Raw genomic sequence first — 21,990 nt, forward strand, 5'->3', positions numbered from 1 at the left:
AGTAGGGGTGGAGGGTTAGTAGGGGTGAGGGGTCAGTAGAGGTGAAGAGTCAGTAGGGGTGAGGGGTCAGTAGGGGTGGAGGGTCAGTAGGCATGAAGGGTCAGTCGGGGGTGAGGGGTCAGTCGGGGGTGAGGGGTCAGTAGGGGTGAGGGGTCAGTAGGGGTGGAGGGTCAGTAGTGGTGAGGTTGACAAGGTCCCACACAAGAGATTGGTGTGCAAAATCAAAGCACATGGTATTGGGGGTAATGTACTGACGTGGATAGAGAACGTGGTTGGCAGACAGGAAGCAGAGAGTCGGGATAAACGGACCAGAATGGCAGGCAGTGACTAGTGGGGTGCCGCAGGGCTCAGTGCTGGGACCCCAGCTATTTACAATATACATGAATGATTTAGATGAAGGAATTGAGAGTAATATCTCCAAGTTTGCAGATGACACTAAGCTGGGTGGCGGTGTGAGCTGTGAGGGGGATGCTAAGAGGCTGCAGGGTGACTTGGACAGGTTAGGTGAGTGGGCAAATGCATGGCAGATGCAGTATAATGTGGATAAATGTGAGGTTATCCACTTTAGTGGCAAAAACATGAAGGCAGAATATTATCTGAATGGCGGCACATTAGGAAAAGGGGAGGTGCAACGAGACCTGGGTGTCATGGTACATCAGTCATTGAAAGTTGGCATACAGGTACAGCAGGCGGTGAAGAAGGCAAATGTTATGTTGGCCTTCATAGCTAGGGGATTTGCGTATAGGAGCAGGGAGGTCTTACTGCAGTTGTACAGGGCCTTGGTGAAGCCTCACCTGGAATATTGTGTTCAGTTTTGGTCTCCTAGTCTGAGGAAGGACGTCCTTGCTATTGAGGGAGTGCAGCGAAGGTTCACCAGACTGATTCCAGGGATGGCAGGACTGACATATGAGGAGAGACTGGATCGACTGGGCCTGTATTCACTGGAGTTTAGAAGGATGAGAGGGGATCTCATAGAAACATATAAAATTCTGACGGGACTGGACAGGTTAGATGCAGGAAAAATGTTCCCGATGTTGAGGAATTCCAGAACCAGGATGTTCAGGATGTAGTTCGGGTTCTTCATTCGAAACACCTGGGAACTCATCCATTTTTTTGGCATGGAAGCAAGTCATCCTCGTTTCAAGGGATTGCCTATGATGATGATGAGAGTGTATGTTATGATTGGACAGAGATTAAGTGGATGGGTAGATTCCATGGTGGGGTAGCGATCCATGACAGAGTGGGGTATATATCGTTCACAGAGAAACATGTTGATAAATCGAATTAGATTTTCCCATTTCATGTTTTCTTTTAGAAAGAAGAACTTGCATTCATAAATTGCCTTTCATATCCTCAGGCCATCTGAAAATGCTTCACAATCAATAAATTACTTGTGAAGTGCTGTACTGGTATGTGCACAGCAAGATCCAAATTCAGCCAACGCGATAAATGACCCATTCAGCGATGTCTAACGGCTGTATTTTTGATTCTCTTGTGTTTTTCTTATTATTTATTTCACACTTTCATTATTTGAAAAGAAAAGAAAGACTTGGATTTTTAGAGCGACTTTCACAACCACCAAATGTCTCAAAGCTCTCTCACCATTGTTTAACTGTCCTCAAAACACTAATCGTTTACATCGGATTACACGGGATATACGGCCCAGAAACAGGCCATTGGGCCCAACCAGTCCGTGCCGGCGTTGATGCCCCACTCGAGCCTCCTCCTGTCTTTCCCCATCTAAATCTATCAGCATAACCCTCTATTCCCTTCTCCCCCATATCCTTGTCCAGCCTCCCCTTAAATACATCGATACTATTCACTTCAACCACTCCCTGTGGCAGCGAGTTCCACATTCTCACTGCTCTCTGGGTAAAGAAGTTTCTCCTGAATTCCCCATTGGATTTCTTGGTGACGATCTTATATTGATGGCCTCTAGTTATGCTCTTCCCCACAAGTGGAAACATTCTCTCTGTATCCACTCGATCAAAACCTTTCATCATTTTAAAGACCTCTATTAGGTCACCCCTCAGCCTTCATTTTTCAATAAAAACAGAGACCCAGCCTGGAGCATGTTTTCTTGAAAATATCATCCGTCATTTTGATGGCTAGTCTAGCGGGTGAGGATTCACGGATCTGGGAGGGGAAATGTTGGCGGGATGCAGAATGTGAGAGGTTTGGCAGTGTAGGAGGTCCCCACACTGCCACTGTTCCGTTTTCAGTTCAATGAACTCAGTGTCGGTCAGGTGCACAGTTACGCCTCCCATCAAAGATCCTCCATCTCAAAAAAGGAGGAGGGGGAGTCGTGGGGGAGTTCATTAAAGAAACAATTACAGCTGTGAGAAGGGATGATGTGTTAGAGGAGTCATCAAACGAGGCCATGTGGGTTGAATTAAAGAACAAAAAAGGGATGATCACACTGCTGGGAGTGTACTATAGACTCCCAAACAGTCAGAGGGAGATAGAAGAATAAATATGTTGGCAAATTGCTGCGACGTCAACAACTATAGAGCTGGGGGATTTCAACTCCCCGAATATTAACTGGGGAAAGGGTAATGAATGGTACAGAGGGTGCAGAATTCCTAAAATGCATTCAGGAGAACTTCTTTAGCCAGTATGTAACAAGCCCAACAAGGGAGGGGTGGTTCTGGACTTGGTTTTGGGGAATGAAGAGGGGCAGGTGGAAGGGGTATCAGTGGGAGAGCATTTTGGTGCTAGTGATCATAATTCAGTTAGATTTAGGGTAGTTATGGAAAAGGACAAAGAGGGACCAGGAATAAAAGTTCTCAATTGGGGTAAAGCCAATTTTGCTGAGCTGAGATGGGATTTGGCCAAAGTGGAAACGGCTACTTGATGGTCAATCAGTGTCAGAGCAGTGGGAGGCATTCAAGGAGGAGATCCTGAGGGTCCAGAGCGAGGATGTTCCCTTAAAGAGAAAGGATGGGGCCAACAAAACTAGAGCCCCCCGGATATCAAGCGACACACAGGGTAGGATAAAGAAAAAAAGGGAGGCTTAAGGCAGATACCGAGAACTCGACACTGCAGAAACTCTAGAGGTGTATAAGTGCAGGGGTGCAATTAAAAAAGATATCAAGAAAGCAAAGAGAGAGCATGAAAGAAAGTTGGCAAGTAATAGGGAAACCCCAAAGATGTTTTATAAATACATTAAAAGCCAAAGGGTAACTAGAGAAAGACTGGGGCCTATTAGGGACCGTAAAGGTAATCTGTGTGTGGAGGCGGAAGATGTGGGTATAATTCTTAATTAATACTTTGCATCTGTTTTCACAAAAGAGAGGGGCGATGCAGACTTTGCAATGAGGGAGGAGGAGTGTGAAATATTGACACGATAAATATAGTGAGAGAGGAAGTATTAAGAGGCTGAGCAGCTTTGAAAGTGGATACATTTTCAGGCCCGGATGAAATGTATCCCAGGAGAAGCAAATGAGGAAATAGCAGAGGCTCTGACCATCATTTTCCAATCCTCTCTGGCTGTAGGGGTGGTGCTGGAGGACTGGAGGACTGCTAATCTTGTACCTTTGTTTAAAAAGGGAGAAAGGGATAGACCGAGTAATTACAGGCCCGTCAGCCTAACCTCGGTGGTGGGAAAATTATTGGTAATAATCCTGAGGGACCGATAAATCTTCATTTGGAAAAACATGGATTAATCAAGGACAATCAGCATGGATTTGTCAAGGGAAGCTGGAGCTGTGAGCAAATCAAACAAAGCTCAGCACCGCAGCAGCAGCAGGATCAACAACGCAGCGGTCGGGACCAGCGAGGAGCGGAGGGAGGGACCGGCGAGGAGCGGAGGGTGGGACCGGCGAGGAGCAGAGGGAGGGACCGGCGAGGAGCAGAGGGAGGGACCGGTGAGGAGCGGAGGGAGGGACCGGTGAGGAGCGGAGCGAGGGACCAGCGAGGAGCAGAGGGAGGGACCGGTGAGGAGCGGAGGTCGGGTCCAGCGAGGAGTGGAGGGAGGGACTGGCGAGGAGTGGAGGGAGGGTCCGGCGAGGAGCGGAGGGAGGGACCGGCGAGGAGCGGAGGGAGGGACCGGCGAGGAGTGGAGGGAGGGTCCGGCGAGGAGCGGAGGGAGGGTCCAGCGAGGAGCAGAGGGAGGGACCGGCGAGGAGCGGAGGGAGGGACCGGCGAGGAGCGGAGGGAGGGACCGGCGAGGAGCGGAGGGAGGGTCCAGCGAGGAGCAGAGGGAGGGACCGGCGAGGAGCGGAGGGAGGGACCGGCGAGGAGCGGAGCGAGGGACCAGCGAGGAGCGGAGGGAGGGACCGGCGAGGAGCGGAGGGAGGGTCCAGCGAGGAGCAGAGGGAGGGACCGGCGAGGAGCGGAGCGAGGGACCGGTGAGGAGTGGAGATCAGAAGCGGTGAGGTCGGGACGGGGAGGTCGGGACGGGGGAGGTCGGGACGGGGAGGTCAGGATGCGGGAGGTCGGGACGGGGGGGTCGGGATGCGGGAGGTCGGGACGGGGGGGTCGGGATGCGGGAGGTCGGGACGGGGGGGTCGGGATGCGGGAGGTCGGGACGGGGGGGGTCAGGACGGGGGGGTCGGGATGCGGGAGGTCGGGACGGGGGAGGTCGGGACGGGGGGGTCGGGATGCGGGAGGTCGGGACGGGGGAGGTCGGGACGGGGAGGTCGGGACGGGGAGGTCGGGGCTGGGGAGGTCGGGACGGGGGAGGTCGGGACGGGGGAGGTCGGGACGGGGGAGGTCGGGACCGGGGAGGTCAGGACGGGGGAGGTCGGGACGCGGGAGGTCGGGACGGGGGAGGTCGGGATGCGGGAGGTCGGGACGGGGAGGTCGGGGCTGGGGAGGTCGGGACGGGGGAGGTCGGGACCGGGGAGGTCAGGACGGGGGAGGTCGGGATGCGGGAGGTCGGGACGGGGAGGTCGGGGCTGGGGAGGTCGGGACGGGGGAGGTCGGGACGGGGGAGGTCGGGACGGGGGAGGTCGGGGCGGGGGAGGTCGGGACCGGGGAGGTCAGGACGGGGGAGGTCGGGACGCGGGAGGTCGGGACGGGGGAGGTCGGGACGGGGGAGGTCGGGACGGGGGAGGTCGGGACGGGGGAGGTCGGGGCGGGGGAGGTCGGGACCGGGGAGGTCAGGACGGGGGAGGTCGGGACGGGGGAGGTCGGGACGGGGGGGTCGGGACGGGGGAGGTCGGGACGGGGGAGGTCGGGACGGGGGAGGTCGGGACGGGGGGGTCGGGACGGGGGAGGTCGGGACGGGGGAGGTCGGGACGGGGGAGGTCGGGACGGGGGAGGTCGGGACGGGGGGGTCGGGACGGGGGAGGTCGGGACGGGGGAGGTCGGGACGGGGGGGTCGGGACGGGGGAGGTCGGGACGGGGGAGGTCGGGACGGGGGAGGTCGGGACGGGGGAGGTCGGGACGGGGGAGGTCGGGACGGGGGAGGTCGGGACGGGGGGGTCGGGACGGGGAGGTCGGGACGGGGGAGGTCGGGGGGGTCAGGACGGGGGAGGTCGGGACGGGGGAGGTCGGGGGGGTCAGGACGGGGGAGGTCGGGACGGGGGAGGTCGGGACGGGGGAGGTCGGGGGGGTCAGGACGGGGGGGTCGGGACGGGGGAGGTCGGGGGGGTCAGGACGGGGGAGGTCGGGACGGGGGAGGTCGGGACGGGGAGGTCGGGACGGGGGAGGTCGGGGGGGTCAGGACGGGGGGGTCGGGACGGGGGAGGTCGGGACGGGGGAGGTCGGGACGGGGGAGGTCGGGACGGGGGAGGTCGGGACGGGGAGGTCGGGACGGGGGAGGTCGGGGGGGTCAGGACGGGGGAGGTCGGGACGGGGGAGGTCGGGACGGGGAGGTCGGGACGGGGGAGGTCGGGGGGGTCAGGACGGGGAGGTCGGGACGGGGAGGTCGGGACGGGGGAGGTCGGGACGGGGGAGGTCGGGGGGGTCAGGACGGGGAGGTCGGGACGGGGGGGTCGGGACGGGGGAGGTCGGGACGGGGGAGGTCGGGACGCGGGAGGTCGGGACGGGGGAGGTCGGGACGGGGGAGGTCGGGACGGGGGAGGTCGGGACGGGGAGGTCGGGACGGGGGAGGTCGGGACGGGGAAGGTCGGGACGGGGAGGTCGGGACGGGGGGGGTCGGGACGGGGGAGGTCGGGACGGGGAGGTCGGGACGGGGGGGGTCGGGACGGGGGAGGTCAGGACGGGGAGGTCGGGACGGGGAGGTCAGGACGGGGGGGGTCAGGACGGGGGAGGTCGGGACGGGGAGGTCGGGACGGGGGAGGTCGGGACGGGGAGGTCAGGACGGGGGGGGTCGGGACGGGGGAGGTCAGGACGGGGAGGTCGGGACGGGGAGGTCGGGATGGGGAGGTCAGGACGGGGGAGGTCGGGACGGGGGAGGTCGGGATGGGGAGGTCGGGACAGGAAGGTCGGGACAGGAAGGTCGGGACGGGGAGGTCGGGAGATCGGAAGCGGAGAGGACGGATGAGGCACAGAGGAGCAGAGAGGTCAGAGCCCAAAGGTGAAGCAGTGTGGACAACACCAAGGGAAGGTGCAGCACAGGCCAATAGCGAGGCTGTGAGGCTCACGTTGCGGACTGTGAATTCCACGTCGAGAGAGGTCCTGTGGGAAGGGGGAAGGAAGGAGGACAGTCGGAGTATGTTTGAGTGTGTGTGTGTCTTGGTACATGTGGCAGAGCAGGTCTGCAGTCGTCCTGGTTAACCCTTGCCACTGGACCAAGACCTCGCTCTGTCAAGCCCGTGTGGTGGTTGTTGTGCAACGGTCACCCCACGTTAAAACAATCCCCCCACAGGCATCTTCCACCATTTAAAATGAGTTCATCAGTCACCAGAGAACTCATGTTAGTCTGGAAGCAAGTCCTGCTCGATCCCGAGGGACTGACGATGATGATGATGATGTCAGGGGAAGGTCGTATCTGATTAATTTGATTGAATTTTTCGAGGAGGTAACCAGGAGGGTCGATGAGGGCAGTGTGTATGATGTAGTGTATATGGATTTTAGCAAAGCTTTTGATAAGGTCCCACATGGCAGACTGGTCACAAAAGTAAAATCCCATGGGATCCAGGGCAAAGTGACAAGTTGGATCCAAAATTGGTTCAGAGGCCGGAAGCAAAGGGTAATGGTTGATGGGTGTTTTTGTGACTGAAGGCTGTATCCAGTGGGGTTCCACAGGGCTCAGTACTGGGACCCTCGCTTTTTGTGGAACACATCAATGAATTAGACTTGAATGTTGGGGTTATGATTAAGAAGTTTGCAGATGACACTAAAATAGGCTGTGTGGTTGATAATGAAGAAGAAAGCTGCGGACTGCAGGAAGATAGCAATGTACTGGTCAGGTGGGCAGAACAGCGGCAAATGGAATTCAATCCGGAGAAGTGTGAGGTAATGCATTTGGGGAGGGCTAACAAGGCCAGGGAATACACATTAAATGGTAGGACACTGAGAAGTGTAGAGGAACAGAGGGACCTGGGAGTGCAGGTCCACAGATCCCTGAAGGTAGCAGGACAGGTAGATAAGGTGGTTCAGAAGGCATACGGAATACTTGCCGTTATTAGTCGAGGCATGGAATACAAGAGCAGGGAGGTTATGCTTGAACTGTATAAAACACTAGTTAGGCCACAGCTGGAGTACTGCGTGCAGTTCTGGTCACCACATTACAGGAAGGATGTGATTGCACTGGAGAGGGTACAGAGGAGATTTATGAGGATGTTGCCTGGGCTGGAGAATTTTGCCTATGAGGAAAGATTGGATAGGCTGGGTCTGTTTTCTTTGGAACTGAGGGGAGACCTGATTGAGGTGTATAAAATTATGAGGGGCCTGGATAGAGTGGATAGGAAGGACCTGTTTCCCTTGGCAGAGGGGGCAACAACCAGGGGACATAGATTTAAAGTAATTGTGGGGAGGTTTAGAGGGGATTTGAGGGGAAGTTTCTTCACCCAGAGGATGGTGGGGGTCTGGAACTCACTGCCTGAAAGGGTGGTAGAGGCAGAAACCCTCACCACATTTAAACAGTACCTGGATGTGCACCTGAAGTGCCGTAACCTACAGGGCTACGGACCCAGAGCTGGAAAGTGGGATTAGGCTGGGTAGCTCTTGGTCGGCCGGCACGGACACGATGGGCCGAATGGCCTCCTGTTGTCAGTGTCTATGATTCTAACAGTCAGCTGGTGTGTCAAAGAGAAGGCCAACAACAAGGTTGCAGACTGGAGGAGAGTCAGAACTGGCCCCTTCGGGGTTGTGCCTATTCGGAGAGTGAAGGAAAGGCAGAGAAAAAGCCTGGCAAACCAAGTGTGGGGGAGGAGCAATAATAAACGGGAGAGACCGGCAGACACTGTGCAGTGGGGGACTCTCCTCATATGGAAGGAAGAGTCTCGGCACCCCATTGAAGTATGACAGGAAGGCATACATTTATATAGCGCCTTACACAACCACAGGTCATTCCAAAGCACTTTACAGCCAATGAAGTACTTTTGAAGTGTTGTAATGTAGGAACCACGGTGGCCAAATTGTACACAGCAAGCTCCCACAAACAGCAATATGATAATGATCAGATAATCTGCTTTAGTGAAGTTGATTGAGGGATAAATATTGGCCCCAGGACACCGGGGATAACTCCCCTGCTCTTCTTCAAACTAGTGCCGTGGGACCTTTTACATCCACCTGAGAGAGCAAACGGGGCCTCGATTTGACAACTCATCCGAAAGACGGCACCTCCGACAGTGCAGCACTCCCTCACCACTGTACTGGGAGTGTCAGCCTAGATTTATGTGCTCAAGTCTCTGGAGTGGGATTTGAACCTACGACTTTCTGACTCAGAGGCAAGGGAGCTGCCCACCGAGCCAAGGCTAACACCAGGGACAGAAGCGAGGGAGAGAGAAAGTCGCTGGTCACGTATCCAACACTGCGCAGACAACCCATGCTGAGAGTTACCAACTCTGGTTACATGTATTCCTGGAGCTTTCATCGGGTGACCCCCCCTGCCCTCCAAACACCCCGCCAGGTCAAACCACCCCTTCCTCCCTCCTCCCCCACCTGTGATATATTTACATCGAATAAACAAAAGTGTTCAAAGAGCATGAAACCGCACCCCCGCACTTCGCCAGAGATATTTCCCCCGGAGTTTTACGCGCAGCAATGCTCAGCAGATGAATATTTAATTCCTGGACGGTCGGGAACCCAAGGATGCCCCTGAGCAGGATGCCCAAAGCTCACCCCAAAATGGGCCTCGGGCTTCCTTCAAATAGTCCCGACAGCTGCTGGAAGGATTCATTTCAGGCCGTGTCACAACAACATAAGAAATAGGAGCAGGAGTCGGCCATGTGGCTCCTCGAGCCTGTGCCGCCATTCAATAAGATCAGCGACTTCAACTCCACTTTCCCGCCCGATCGTCCGATCCCTCGATTCCCCGAGAGTCCAAAAACTTATCGATCTCAGTCTTGAATATACTCAACGACTCAGCATCCACAGCCCTCTGAGTGAAGAAATTCTTCCTCATCTCAGTCCTAAATGGCCGACCCCTTATCCTGAGACTGTGACCCCTGGTTCTAGACTCCCCAGCCCGGGGGAAACACCCTCCCTGCACCTGCTCTGTCAAGCCCCCTCAGAATTTGGTATGTTTTAATGAGGTCACCACTCATTCTTCTAAACACAAAAGTATCGGCGCATTCTACTCAATCACTACTTATAGCACAACACTCTCACCTCAGGGATCCAAAGTGAGCCTTCTTTGCACCGCCGCGAAGGGAAGTATATCCTTCATCAGATAAAGCTCCCGCTACACTGTCCCATCAAACACTCCCAGCGCAGGTACAGGGGGTTAGATACAGAGTAAAGCTCCCTCTACACTGTCCCATCAAACACTCCCAGGGCAGGTACAGCACGGGGTTAGATATAGAGTTAAGCACCCTCTACACTGTCCCATCAAACACTCCCAGGGCAGGTACAGCACGGGGTTAGATATAGAGTAAAGCTCCCTCTACACTGTCACATCAAACACTCCCAGGGCAGGTACAGCACGGGTTAGATACAGAGTAAAGCTCCCTCTACACTGTCCCATCAAACACTCCCAGGGCAGGTGCAGCACGGGGTTAGATACAGAGTAAAGCTCCCTCTACACTGTCCCATCAAACACTCCCAGGGCAGGTACAGCACGGGTTAGATACAGAGTAAAGCTCCCTCTACACTGTCTCATCAAACACTCCCAGGGCAGGTACTGCACGGCGTTAGATACAGAGTAAAGCTCCCTCTACACTGTCCCATCAAACACTCCCAGGGCAGGTACAGCACGGGGTTAGATACAGAGTAAAGCTCCCTCTACACTGTCCCATCAAACACTCCCAGGGCAGGTACAACACGGGTTTAGATACAGAGTAAGCAACTCTATCTCAGAGGAAGCAAGGAGTTCCCCTGGTGCCAGAGGAGGAAGAGAGTGTCAGCAAGATGCAGAATTCAGTCACAAAGACCAATAAACGCTTAGACTGCCGACGATGTCCCAGATGGAAACTGCACTACCCAGCAGAGCCGGATCAGGCAGACCAGGATGAAGAAGAAACTGCATTTATATAGTGCCTGTCTGGACCTCAGGATGTCCCAAAGTGCTTTTGCAGGCAATGAAGTAGTTTTGGAAGTGTAGTCACTGTTGTAATTAGGAAACGCGGTCTCCAACTTGAAGCTGCAGTTTGTGCCAAGCTCAATGCTCCCAGACCGGCCGGCAGCAAGGAACCGACAGAGGTGCTCAGTCCCTCCCCGGAGATCAGTAATCTCAGGGAGGACTCTTGCTCCTGTTCTCCATCCAATGTAGATAGAAAGAAAGAAAGCAGGAAAGAAGTTGCCACGCAGCAATGAATTTTTCCTCCAGTTTTATTGCTGGAAAATTAGTATTTATTTTAAGCTTGGCGTCCTGGAGAGAGAGAGAGATAGAAAGAAAAAGAGAAAGAGAGAAAGAGAGAAAGAAAGGAAGAAAAAGGAAGGAAGGAAGGAAAAAAAGAAAGGAAACGAAATGCAGTTATATAGCACCTTTCATAACCATGAAGTCGATCAAACCCAGTCGTTGACCGAAATGTCATCCTCAGTAAATGCCGCCTTTTCCAATAACGCTCACATCCCGAGAATGAATAATAGAAATCAAAATTATAAGAATGAGGGAAAAGACGGATAGTGTTTTTATGTGAAGAGGCTGGGTTGGCAAATCAATAGTGTTTACAAAGTGAAGTGACATGCAATTACTTTCGAGTACAGCGTCTAATCTGCGCATTGATTTTTTATGTCTGAACTAGTCGGAGATGGCCAAGTAGAAAGCTTCTGAGCGTAAAAGATGGGGGAGGGAGTGACCACCACCAGTCCCATCACAGATCATTATTTTTATTCCTCTCTATATTTTTTTGTTAATGAATCAAGAATGTTTAACTGTATGGAACTGTGAGAAATAATCGAGATAAAACAAGAGAGGAAAATTGGTCGGTTCCATTATAAGCAGTCTATTCTAATCTCCAGCCCAATGTTCCTCTATCTGCCTCTCCCAAGTGCCTTCCATGTCCCAAAGCACTTTACAGCCAATTAAGTATTTTTTGGAGTGTAGTCACTGTTGTAATGCAGGAAACATGGCAGTCAATTTGCACACAGCAAGCTCCCACAAACAGCAATGTGATAATGACCAGGCCATCTTTGTAGTGATGTTGGATAAGGGACAAATATTGGCGGACGCCATGAGGCAGAACTCCCATTCTCTTCGACAAATAGTGGCTGTGGGATCTTTCACACCCACCTGGGAGAGCAGAAGGGACTTCGATTTAACATCTCATCCGAAAGACGGCACCACTGACAGTGCAGCACTCCCTCAGTACTGCAGTGGAGTGTCCGCCTGGATTATATGCTCAAGTCTCTGGAGTGGAGTTTAAACCTACAACCTTCTGACTCAGAGGCGAGAGTGCCAACCACTGAGCCACGGCTGACACCTTAATAGTAGTCCAATATTTTGCTTAAAAACACAACTGGTAACCAGACATCACTCCACAATACTCGGGAGCAATAGGATAACCTCAATACTCACTGACTTCCGTTGCGAGCACGGAGATATTTTGCCACGGTGTTAGCTCTCTGTCCAATGGTTCTGTGGTTTTTATAATCCCATTCTGTGCATCGATGGTGAAGGATCTGTCCAGGTATGAGTGTTGTTCAATGGAATACCTGAGGAGAGTGAAGAAAGGACAGGATTAAACATAGGAGTTACCGAGCAACCTGTGTGGCTCAGGGATGGATCATAAGAACATAAGAAATAGGAGCAAGGGTCGGCCATTCGGCCCCTCGAACCTGCTCCGCCATTCAATAAGATCATGGCTGATCTGAACTTGGCCTCAAATCCACTTCCCTGCCCACTCCCCATAACCCTCGTCTCCCTTATTGTCCAAAAATCTGTCTATCTCCACCTTAAATACATTCAATGACCCAGCCTCCACAGCTCTCTGGGGTAGAGAATTCCACAGATTTACAACTCTCTGAGAGAAGAAATTCCTCCTCATCCCCGTTTTAAATGGGCAGCCCCTTATTCTGAGACTATGCCCCCTAGTTCTAGATTCCCCCATGAGGGGAAACATCCTCTCTGCATCTACCCTGTCAAGCCCTCTCAGAATCTTTTGTTTCAATAAGATCACCCCTCATTCTTTTGAACTCAAATGAGTAAAGGCCCAACCTGCTCAACCTTTCTTCATAAGTCAACCCTTTCATCTCCGGAATCAACCGATGGTGGGAATTCCCCACACCGAATCTATCTCTCAGTCATTCTCTTCACTGTTTTCCCCTTTTATCTCTCTCCCCTTCCTCTCCTGAAGGTGCTGTGATACAATGCCTTAGTCGAGACTCTGGATGAGTAAATAGAAAGTGTTCCAATTCCCCAATACCGACATCCATTAACTCGATTAGCACATAAATTCACCCCCCAAAAAATAATCAGAGGCCCAGCTTGGAGCATCACCGACCACAAGTGCCTATTGAGATAAGGGCTGCACACTGCCCAGAACTCTCCATTATCAAACTCACTCTGGGTATCTGTATTCTATATATAAACCCCCGAACCCCTCGAATAGATTCCAGCCTGTAACTCACTCCCGGGTATCTGTTATTTTATATATAAACCCCCGAACTCCTCTAGATTCCAGCCTGTAACTCACTCCCGGGTATCTGTTATTCTACATATAAACCCCCGAACTCCTCGATTAGATTCCAGCCTGTAACTCACTCCCGGGTATCTGTTATTCTATATATAAACCCCCCGAACCTGTCGATTAGATTCCAGCCTGTAACTCACTCCCGGGTATCTGTTATTCTATATATAAACCCCCCCAAAGTCCCTCGATTAGATTCCAGCCTGTAACTCACTCCCGGGTATCTGTTATTCTATTTATAACCCCCCGAACCCCTCGATTAGATTCCAACCTGTAACTCACTCCCGGGTATCTGTTATTCTATTTATAACCCCCCGAACCCCTCGATTAGATTCCAACCTGTAACTCACTCCCGGGTATCTGTTATTCTATTTATAAACCCCTTGAACCCCTCGATTAGATTCCAGCCTGAAACTTACTCCCGGGTATCTGTTATTCTATAGATAAACCCCCCGAATCCCTCAATTAGATTCCAGCTTGTATCTCACTCCCGAGTATCTGTTATTCTATATATAATCCCCCCGAACCCCTCGATTAGATTCCAGCCTGTAATTCACTCCCGGGTATCTGTTATTCTACATATAAACCCCCGAACTCCTCGATTAGATTCCAGCCTGTAACTCACTCCCGGGTATCTGTTACCGTACATATAAACCCTCTGAACCCCTCGATTAGATTCCAGCCTGTAATTCACTCCCGGGTATCTGTTATTCTATATATAATCCCTCCGAACCCCTCGATTAGATTCCAGCCTGTAATTCATTCCAAGGTATCTGTTATTATGTATATAAACCCCCCCAAACCCCTCGATTAGATTCCAGGCTGTAACTCACTCCCGAGTATCTGTTATTCTATATATAAATCCCCTGAACCCCTCGATTAGATTGCAGCCTGTAACTCACTCCCGGGTATCTGTTATTCTATATATAAACCCCCTCAAATCCCTCGATTAGATGCCAGGCTGTAACTCACTCCCGAGTATCTGTTATTCTATATATAAATCCCCTGAACCCCTCGATTAGATTGCAGCCTGTAACTCACTCCCGGGTATCTGTTATTCTATATATAAACCCCCCAAACACCTCGATTAGATTCCAGCCTGTAACTCACTCCCGAGTATCTGTTATTCTATATATAAACCCCCCAAACCCCTCGATTAGATTCCAGCCTGTAACCCACTCCCAGGTATCTGTTATTCTATATATAAACCCGCCCAAATCCCTCGATTAGATTCCAGCCTGTAACTCACTCCCGGGTATCTGTTATTCTATATATAAACCCCCCGAACCCCTCGATTAGATTCCAGCCTGTAACTCACTCCCGGGTATCTGTTATTCTATATATAAACCCCCGAACCCCTCGATTAGATTCCAGCCTGTAACTCACTCCCGGGTATCTGTTATTCTATATATAAACCCCCCAAACCCCTTTGATTAGATTCCAGCCTGTAATTCACTCCCGGGTATCTGTTATTTTATATATAAACCCTGAAATGGCACCATGGGATCTTTCATGTCCACCTGGGAGAGCAGGCAGGGGGTCTCGGATTAATATCTCATCTGAAAGACGGCACCTCCGACAGTGCAACTCTCCCTCAGCACTGCACTGGGAGTATCAGCCTAGATTTCTGTGCTCCAGTCCCTGGAGTGGGACTTGAACCTACAACCTTCTGACTCAGAGGCGAGGTGACACTTTAATTAGCAGGTGAGCATGATGCCGATGGGGAGCCCAGCTGTAACTGGCGAAGTGTTGGGGGGGGTGCGGGGACCGAGCGTTATATATGGCACTTGCTGGAGGTGACTGAGGGAGGTGAGTAACGAAATGAAGTGCGATTTGAGCTAACTACCCAATGATTTGTGAATTAAATATTAGTTACAATTTATGTTGCCGAGTCTCTCGCCTATTAATCATGCAGTGGATTATTGAAATGTAAAATATTCATGTGACTATTAATTTTAATCTGGTCCATCTTTATTCAGAGTGTTTGCCAAACTATTTTTGAGCTGTGGGGCAGGGAGGTTAACGTTGTCCAGAGGGTGCGGACTAGAATTGATTAGTGGAGATGGAAGGGAGAATGGGTATTCGAGCAATACGCTTGATAACCTTTGAAGATTGTAATATTTTAAGAAATGTTTGGGACAAGAGACGTTCATCTGGCCCAGTGATCCAGGCCAGTTTCTGCAGATCTCAAACCCTGCGATACACTTCTAATCACGGTCCCTTGTGTCCCGAAACAAATCTAGTTGCCTCTTCAACCTACTTGCTATGGGTTTCGATAACATTATTACTGTTTGGTTATCAGGGATAATTTAAGCAGAACTTTCGTAAAGGAGATTAAATGGGTAGAGTCCGTGATAGGAGAGAGTGTACATGGGCTATCACCATCATCATAGGCAGTCCCTCGAAATCGAGGAAGATTTGCTTCCACTCTAAAAGTGAGTTCTTAGGTGACTGAACAGTCCAATATGAGAGCCACAGTCCCTGTCACAGGTGGGACAGACAGTGGTTGAGGGAAAGGGAGGGTGGGACTGGTTTGCCGCACGCTCCTTCCGCTGCCTGCGCTTGGTTTCTGCACGCTCTCGGCGATAAGACTTAAGTTGCTCAGCGCCCTCCCGGATGAACTTCCTCCACTTAGGGTGCTCTTTGGCCAGTGACTCCCAGGTGTTGGTGGGGATGTTGCACTTTATCAGGGAGGCTTTGAGGGTGTTTTTGTAGTGTTTCCGCTGCCCACCTGGGGCTCGCTTGCTGTGTAGGAGTTCCGAGTAGAGTACTTGCTTTGGGAGTCTTGTGTCTGGCATGCGAACAAAGTGGCCTGCCCAGCGGAGCTGCTCGAGTGTGGTCAGTGCTTCGATGCTGGGGATGTTGGCCTGGTCGAGGACACTAACGTTGGTGCGTCTGTCCTCCCAGGGGATTTGCAGGATCTTGCAGAGACATCATTGGTAGTATATCTCCAGTGACTTGAGATGTCTACTGTACATGGTCCACGTCTCTGAGCCATACAGGAGGGCGGGTATCACTACAGCCCTGTAGACCATGAGCTTGGTGCCAGATTTGAGGTCCATGTCTTCAAACACTCTCTTCCTCAGGTGGCCGAACTGGAGGCGATGTTGAATCTCGTCGTCAATGTCTGCTCTTGTTGCTAGAGGCTCCTGAGGTATGGGAAATTGTCCACATTGTCCAGGGCCGCAAGGTGGATCTTGATGACTGGGGGGCAGTGCTGTGCGGCGAGGACAGGTTGGTGGAGGACCTTTGTCTTACGGATGTTTAGCGTAAGGCCCATGCTTTTGTATGCCTCAGTAAATATGTTGACTATGTCTTGGAGTTCGGCCTCTGTATGTGCGCAGACGCAGGCAGCGTCCGTGTACTGTAGCTCAACGACAGAGGTTGGAGTGGTCTTGGACCCGGCCTGGAGATGATGAGGAGATTAAATGGATGGGTAGAGCCCATGATAGGGGAGAGTGTCCATGGGCTGTGGGAGGGGAGGAAATGGATGGGTAGGGTCTGTGATAGAGGAGTGTACATGGACTGTGGGAGGGGATTCAATGGTCCATGATAGGGTAGATCGGACAGGGGCTTTGGAAGGATATTAACTGGATCAATATCGGATCACACAAAGACTGAAGAGAGTCGAAGAGTTGACACGGGAAAGCAAGATGGAGGAATTTAGTGAGTGCGCGTTTGTGCTTCCAAAATCTGAAGATTGTAGAAGGGAGGGAGGACGGAGTAAGGGGGTCTTCTATAGCGAGGAGGTTCTGGAGTTGGGCTGGTGCAACACAGATGTGTGCTTCCAGTTTTACGAGATTTTTACTGGTTTAGTGGCTGGAGTTTGAAGGGTTACCGCCTGGTACTAGCTGTCGTGTTATCATCATCATCATAGGCAGTCCCTCAGAATCGAGGAAGACTTGCTTCCACTCTAAAAGTGAGTTCTCAGGTGGCAAACACTCTCTTCCTCAGGCGACCGAAGGCTGCGCTGGTACACTGGAGGCGGTGTTGGACCTCGTCATCGATGTCTGCCCTTGCTGATAGTAGGCTCCCGAGGTATGGAAAGTGGTCCACGTTGTCCAAGGCTGCGCCGTGGATCTTGATGACCGGAGGGCGGGGGGCGAGGCGGGGGCAGTGCTGTGTTCCGGGGGCAGGTTGGTGGAGGACCTTTGTCTTATGGATGTTTAGTGTAAGGCCCATGCTTTGGTATGCCTCGGTGAAGGTGTTGACGTGTGCTGCGATGGTGAGAGTCGGGCTGACCATCGCTTGGCTCGTTGCCAGCCGCGCTGTCACTGGCCGTGCACCAGCTCTGTCACTGGCCGTGCACCAGCTCTGTCACTGGCCGTGCACCAGCTCTGTCACTGGCCGTGCACCAGCTCTGTCACTGGCCGTGCACCAGCTCTGTCACTGGCCGTGCACCAGCGCTGTCACTGGCCGTGCACCAGCTCTGTCACTGGCCGTGCACCAGCGCTGTCACTGGCCGTGCACCAGCTCTGTCACTGGCCGTGCACCAGCTCTGTCACTGGCCGTGCACCAGCACTGTCACTGGCCGTGCACCAGCGCTGTCACTGGCCGTGCACCAGCTCTGTCACTGGCCGTGCACCAGCACTGTCACTGGCCGTGCACCAACGCTGTCACTGGCCGTGCACCAGCACTGACACTGGCCGTGCACCAACGCTGTCACTGGCCGTGCACCAGCCCTGTCACTGGCCGTGCACCAGCACTGTCACTGGCCGTGCACCAGCTCTGTCACTGGCCGTGCACCAGCACTGACACTGGCCGTGCACCAACGCTGTCACTGGCCGTGCACCAGCGCTGTCACTGGCCGTGTACCAGCTCTGACACTGGCCGTGTACCAGCTCTGACACTGGCCGTGCACCAGCTCAGTCACTGGTCGTGCACCAGCACTGTCACTGGCCGTGCACCAGCGCTGTCACTGGCCGTGCACCAGCGCTGTCACTGGCCGTGCACCAGCGCTGTCACTGGCCGTGCACCAGCCCTGTCACTGGCCGTGCACCAGCGCTGTCACTGGCCCTGCACCAGCGCTGTCACTGGCCGTGCACCAGCCCTGTCACTGGTCGTGCACCAGCACTGTCACTGGCCGTGCACCATCCCTGTCACTGGCCGTGCACCAGCCCTGTCACTGGCCGTGCACCAGCCCTGTCACTGGTCGTGCACCAGCTCTGTCACTGGCCGTGCACCAGCTCTGTCACTGGCCGTGCACCAGCCCTGTCACTGGCCGTGCACCAGCGCTGTCACTGGCCGTGCACCAGCTCTGTCACTGGCCGTGCACCAGCGCTGTCACTGGCCGTGCACCAGCTCTGTCACTGGCCGTGCACCAACGCTGTCACTGGCCGTGCACCAGCACTGTCACTGGCCGTGCACCAACGCTGTCACTGGCCGTGCACCAGCACTGACACTGGCCGTGCACCAACGCTGTCACTGGCCGTGCACCAGCCCTGTCACTGGCCGTGCACCAGCACTGTCACTGGCCGTGCACCAGCTCTGTCACTGGCCGTGCACCAGCACTGACACTGGCCGTGCTCCAACGCTGTCACTGGCCGTGCACCAGCGCTGTCACTGGCCGTGTACCAGCTCTGACACTGGCCGTGTACCAGCTCTGACACTGGCCGTGCACCAGCTCTGTCACTGGTCGTGCACCAGCGCTGTCACTGGCCGTGCACCAGCGCTGTCACTGGCCGTGCACCAGCGCTGTCACTGGCCGTGCACCAGCTCTGTCACTGGCCGTGCACCAGCTCTGTCACTGGCCGTGCACCAGCTCTGTCACTGGCCGTGCACCAGCTCTGTCACTGGCCGTGCACCAGCTCTGTCACTGGCCGTGCACCAGCGCTGTCACTGGCCGTGCACCAGCTCTGTCACTGGCCGTGCACCAGCGCTGTCACTGGCCGTGCACCAGCTCTGTCACTGGCCGTGCACCAGCTCTGTCACTGGCCGTGCACCAGCACTGTCACTGGCCGTGCACCAGCGCTGTCACTGGCCGTGCACCAGCTCTGTCACTGGCCGTGCACCAGCACTGTCACTGGCCGTGCACCAACGCTGTCACTGGCCGTGCACCAGCGCTGTCACTGGCCGTGCACCAGCTCTGTCACTGGCCGTGCACCAGCGCTGTCACTGGCCGTGCACCAGCTCTGTCACTGGCCGTGCACCAGCACTGTCACTGGCCGTGCACCAACGCTGTCACTGGCCGTGCACCAGCACTGACACTGGCCGTGCACCAACGCTGTCACTGGCCGTGCACCAGCCCTGTCACTGGCCGTGCACCAGCACTGTCACTGGCCGTGCACCAGCTCTGTCACTGGCCGTGCACCAGCACTGACACTGGCCGTGCACCAACGCTGTCACTGGCCGTGCACCAGCGCTGTCACTGGCCGTGTACCAGCTCTGACACTGGCCGTGTACCAGCTCTGACACTGGCCGTGCACCAGCACTGTCACTGGCCGTGCACCAGCGCTGTCACTGGCCGTGCACCAGCGCTGTCACTGGCCGTGCACCAGCGCTGTCACTGGCCGTGCACCAGCCCTGTCACTGGCCGTGCACCAGCGCTGTCACTGGCCGTGCACCAGCGCTGTCACTGGCCGTGCACCAGCCCTGTCACTGGTCGTGCACCAGCACTGTCACTGGCCGTGCACCAGCCCTGTCACTGGCCGTGCACCAGCCCTGTCACTGGCCGTGCACCAGCTCTGTCACTGGCCGTGCACCAGCTCTGTCACTGGCCGTGCACCAGCCCTGTCACTGGCCGTGCACCAGCGCTGTCACTGGCCGTGCACCAGCTCTGTCACTGGCCGTGCACCAGCGCTGTCACTGGCCGTGCACCAGCTCTGTCACTGGCCGTGCACCAACGCTGTCACTGGCCGTGCACCAGCACTGTCACTGGCCGTGCACCAGCGCTGTCACTGGCCGTGCACCAGCTCTGTCACTGGCCGTGCACCAACGCTGTCACTGGCCGTGCACCAGCACTGTCACAGCAGTTTCTGCACTAACTTTCTCGCAGCTAAGCTCGGGCTGTTCTTAATAAAACACGAAGCATGTGTCACATTTTTAAATCATGCAGGCAGGCCAGTTGCCAACATCGATACGCCTGTTGCTCTACACATCTTTCTCTTTGCAATAATTCATGATTAATGTAGAATTACATAATCACAGTTCTGGCAGCTTTGCCTAGTCTCATCCATACATAGATACCTCCCACACACACACACACACATATATACCTCACACACACACACACACATATATACCTCCCACACAAACATATATACCTCCCACACAAACATATATACCTCCCACACACACATATATACCTCCCACACACACAAACATATATACCTCCCACACACACAAACATATATACCTCACACACACACACACATAGAAACATAGAAAATAGGTGCAGGAGTAGAAAACCTGCATCTCCATTCAATAAGTTCATGGCTGATCATTCACCTCAGTACCCTTTTCCTGCTTTCTCTCCATACCCCTTGATTCCCTTCGCCATAAGGGCCAAATCTAACTCCCTCTTGAATATATCCAATGAACTGGCATCAACAACTCTCTGCGGCAGGGAATTCCACAGGTTAACAACTCTCTGAGTGAAGAAGTTTCTCCTCATCTCAGTCCTAAATGGCCTTCCCCTTATCCTAAGACTATGTCCCGTGGTTTTGGACTTCCCCAACACTGGGAACATTCTTCCCGCATCTACCCTGTCCAGTCCCGTCAGAATCTTATAAGTTTCTATGAGATCCCCTCTCATCTTTCTAAACTCCAGTGAATAAAGGCCCAGTTGATCCAGTCTCTCCTCATATGACAGCCCAGCCATCCCTGGAATCAGTCTGGTGAACCTTCGCTGCACTCGCTCAATAGCAAGAATGTCCTTCCTCAGATTAGAAGATAAAACTGAACACAATATTCTAGGTGAGGCCTCACCAAGGCCCTGTACAACTGCAGTAAGACCTCCCTGCTCCTATACTCAAATCCTCTAGCTATGAAGGCCAACATACCATTTGCCTTCTTCACCGCTTGCTGTACCTGCATGCCAACTTTCAATGACTGATGTACCATGACACCCAGGTCTCATTGCACCTCCCATTTTCCTAATCTGCCACCATTCAGATAATATTCTGCCTTCGTGTTTTTGCCCTCAAAGTGGATAATCTCACATTTATCCACATTATACTGCATCTGCCACGCATTTGCCCACTCACCTAACCTGTCCAAGTCACCCTGCAGCCTCTTAGCGACCTCCTCACAGCTCACACCGCCACCCAGTTTAGTGTCGTCTGCAAACTTGGAGATATTACACTCAATTCCTTCATCTAAATTGTTAATGTATATTGTAAAGAGCTGGGGTCTCAGCACTGAGCCCTGCGGCACTCCACTAGTCACTGCCTGCCATTCTGAAAAGGACCCGTTTATCCCGACTCTCTGCTTCCTGTCTGTCCATGTCAGTACATTACCCCCAATACCATGTGCTTTCATTTTGCACACTAATCTCTTGTGTGGGACCTTGTCAAAAGCCTTTTGAAAGTCCAAATACACCACATCCACTGGTTCTCCCTTGTCCACTCTGCTAGTTAACATGCTCAAAAAATTCCAGAAGATTCATCAAGCATGATTTCCCTTTCATAAATCCATGCTGACTTGGACCGATCCTGTCTCTGCTTTCCAAATGCGCTGCTATTACATTATTAATGATTGATTCCAACATTTTCCCCACTACTGATGTCAGGCTAACCGGTCTATAATTATCTGTTTTCTCTCTCCCTCCTTTTTTAAAAAGTGTCCTTTTTTAAAAAGTGGTGTTACATTAGCTACCCTCCAGTCCATAGGAACTGATCCAGAGTCGATA

The 21,990-nt window shown here is 53.4% G+C and overlaps 1 protein-coding gene across 1 annotated transcript in view; it reads right to left on the reverse strand.

Moving 5' to 3' along the window:
* Positions 1 to 21,990, reverse strand: part of LOC139278990 (cadherin-11-like) — a 231,596-nt gene that overhangs the window by 45,050 nt on the left and 164,556 nt on the right. Inside the window, exon 8 of the mRNA XM_070898290.1 lies at positions 12,032 to 12,168. Within this exon, the coding sequence (XP_070754391.1) occupies positions 12,032 to 12,168 (137 nt within the window). The remainder of the gene's footprint in view (positions 1 to 12,031; positions 12,169 to 21,990) is intronic.

The sequence above is a fragment of the Pristiophorus japonicus genome, chromosome 13 (genome assembly GCF_044704955.1).
Source record: "Pristiophorus japonicus isolate sPriJap1 chromosome 13, sPriJap1.hap1, whole genome shotgun sequence".
Classification (NCBI taxonomy): Eukaryota; Metazoa; Chordata; class Chondrichthyes; family Pristiophoridae; genus Pristiophorus; species Pristiophorus japonicus.